This window comes from Condylura cristata, unplaced genomic scaffold (assembly GCF_000260355.1).
Source record: "Condylura cristata isolate star-nosed mole 26May11 unplaced genomic scaffold, ConCri1.0 scaffold00012, whole genome shotgun sequence".
Classification (NCBI taxonomy): domain Eukaryota; kingdom Metazoa; phylum Chordata; class Mammalia; order Eulipotyphla; family Talpidae; genus Condylura; species Condylura cristata.
The window spans coordinates 22,667,349-22,670,015 of NW_004567113.1; the positions used below are offsets into that span (position 1 = coordinate 22,667,349).

The window sequence follows — 2,667 nt, forward strand, 5'->3', positions numbered from 1 at the left end:
AAAAAAAAAAAGTTGAGGGATCACTCAATGAAGCTATATTGGTAACTCCCAATGTGCTGACTTAGTTCTTGCCCCAATCTCCTTAGGAACAGTCACAAAACCATAAAACATAAGCTCTCATTGAGTAAACCATCAGATTTGTTTATGACTAGTGAAGACACATCCTACCCATTACTGTCTTTGTGAAGGTTGTAGAACTTGCTTAAACTGATCCCATATATTCAGATGGGACTGAATTAGCTAACAACTCAAGTCTTTCTTCCTCATAACATAAGAGCCATGTTGCAAGGATGGGAGGAAGGAGGAAGAGTAGGATGAACTATAATTATAGAATTGTCTTTTCTTTTTACAGCTTAGTAAAACATTCAAAGAATCAAATTTAAGAAATCAGTTCATCAGAGCTCATGTGGTCAAATTGAGGTGAGTAAAACTATACCAAAAAGAATCTATGTATAAACATAGATTCACTTTCACCCATTTGACTTTGGTTCACAAAATGGTTAGTAAATGAGAAGTTTACACAGGTTGTGGGAATATTATGAAAATAGTGTCACAAGTAGCTTATAATAACAATGACAAAAAGAACCAAAACTAAGACAAACCATATATCATATTATATCATACCTACTGCTGTAAATAACCATATTACTTCCATTATGATGGAAGGAGGAGAAAAGGATAGACCGAGGTGGGCATCATTCACAATGAAGGCTATGCAGACAGGGTCCCTGGAGTTGTTCCTGTAGTCCTGGAAAATATCCTTCCAAGATCAGTACACTATACCCAACATCAAAAATTACTTTTTGGCTTTGTCTGCCTCGGATGCTACAATGTAAGAGATTCTATAGCTAAAATCAAGTATGTCAGCTACTAACTGAGGGAGTAACATTGTGTGTGCTAGTTATTTGACATTCCTGCCTTAAGATGAGACACATGAGCTCTCTCAAATAAATAGTCACCCTTATAATTCTATCACAAATGGATCAAATGTCCATTGCTCAGTGCACCAAATATGCAAAAGTGCTTTTGAAAAAAGATTTATACTACTTCTTTCTCAAATTTTAATGCTGCAAGAAAAAATTTCTTTTTCTCAGTAGAATTTCTTATTCTCAGTAAGTGCCGAGAAACAAGGCTCTATAATGAGGTATGTTTTGTTGAAGAATTAGAGAAATAGGAAGAACCCATGGAAGAATATTTCCCAAATTTTACTTCAGTCAGTTCAAGTATACAGTTGCATTAACACTTACTTTGGAAGTCTCTATACTGGACACTAGCTCTCAAAATTTGTAGCACTCATTCAATCATCGCACTATCTCTTTTTGTTCACTTCCTACTTATTGCTCAATCTACTGAATGGTTTCTAATCCTACCACAAAATGCTAATTGTACCTGTTAAGTTCAGCAATGGAATCCAAATCACAAAGCCAAAGAAATATCAGTCTCGAACTTCTCAACAGTATTTGGCAGTATTAGACTTTCACTCCCCCTTGAATGGTACCATCCCATGGTTTCTGTGACCCTATACACCCCTGATCTTCCTCTTCTCTTACTCCTTAATTTTTCTATCTCTATTTCTTCTCTGTACATTCTTCAAATGTCACTGAATGTCAGAATATGTTTTAAGATTCTTCTCAGTCTCCTTAATGGTACACTGTCACTGTTTGCTAATTTCCCCAAAGTTGTTTCTCTTAGCCAACCCTTTCATCTCTAGCCATGAATATACATAGCCATCTACTTGATATTTATCACATGACTATCTTGCAAAGAACTCAGAATATACAGACTAGAAAACACTTTCCTTCACCAAATTTTACTATTCTAGAGTGGTCTACCATAGTTATTACCAACCTACTTTCCCAAAAAAGAGATATGAGTTATCTTTCATTACTGCCTCAATTCAGCCCACACATCTAATCATCTCATCCTCATTATATACCCTATATCACTTTCAGGTCACTGTCTTCAACCATTTGTCTCCTACATAACAAACAAGTCTCTTATGATGCTCCTTTTCTCCATTCTTGCTCCACTGCATATTCCTTATAACAGCAAGATCTTTTTAAAACAAAAATCTAACATAGTATTCTCTTTTGTCTAAACCTTTCTAATTGCTCTCCTCACCCTTATGACATGTCAATGATATTTAAGTCTATAGTTATATATATGAATATGTATTATATGTATATGTATCTAGATATCAAGGGTATATGTATATATACATATATCCTTTATATATATGTAGTGTGTGTTACATACACACACACACACCCTTGGTATCTGATATATATTATCAAGGAAATTATATATTTGTGTATATATGTTTATTAAACTTTTTATCTAACTTCTATTATATCCATCTCTGTGATTATCTTTTGCTACATACTTTTGTAAGGTTATTATGAAGATCAAATATATCATTAGGAGTAAAACAATTAGTGCTGTCTGAGCACCTGCTTATATGTTCATCATACAGTAAGGATTCCTTTTCCATGAATTGCATATGCCTACTTTTCCTAATTTTTCTATCTTTTCACATTGATTTTCAGGCACTCTGTATTTAGAATAGGTACCAATCATTTGTGACTTTGAGTTTTAAGTACAGTCACCCTGTCCACAGACTATCTTTACTTTTCATTTATGACATCTTTTGCTGTAAAAAAAAAAAAA

The 2,667-nt window shown here is 33.9% G+C and overlaps 1 protein-coding gene across 1 annotated transcript in view; it reads left to right on the plus strand.

Annotated features, from left to right (window-relative positions):
- The window catches only part of LOC101632492 (transmembrane protease serine 11D), a 35,208-nt gene that overhangs the window by 14,522 nt on the left and 18,019 nt on the right, over positions 1 to 2,667 (plus strand). Inside the window, exon 4 of the mRNA XM_004681462.1 lies at positions 353 to 420. Coding sequence (XP_004681519.1) covers positions 353 to 420 — 68 coding nt within the window. The remainder of the gene's footprint in view (positions 1 to 352; positions 421 to 2,667) is intronic.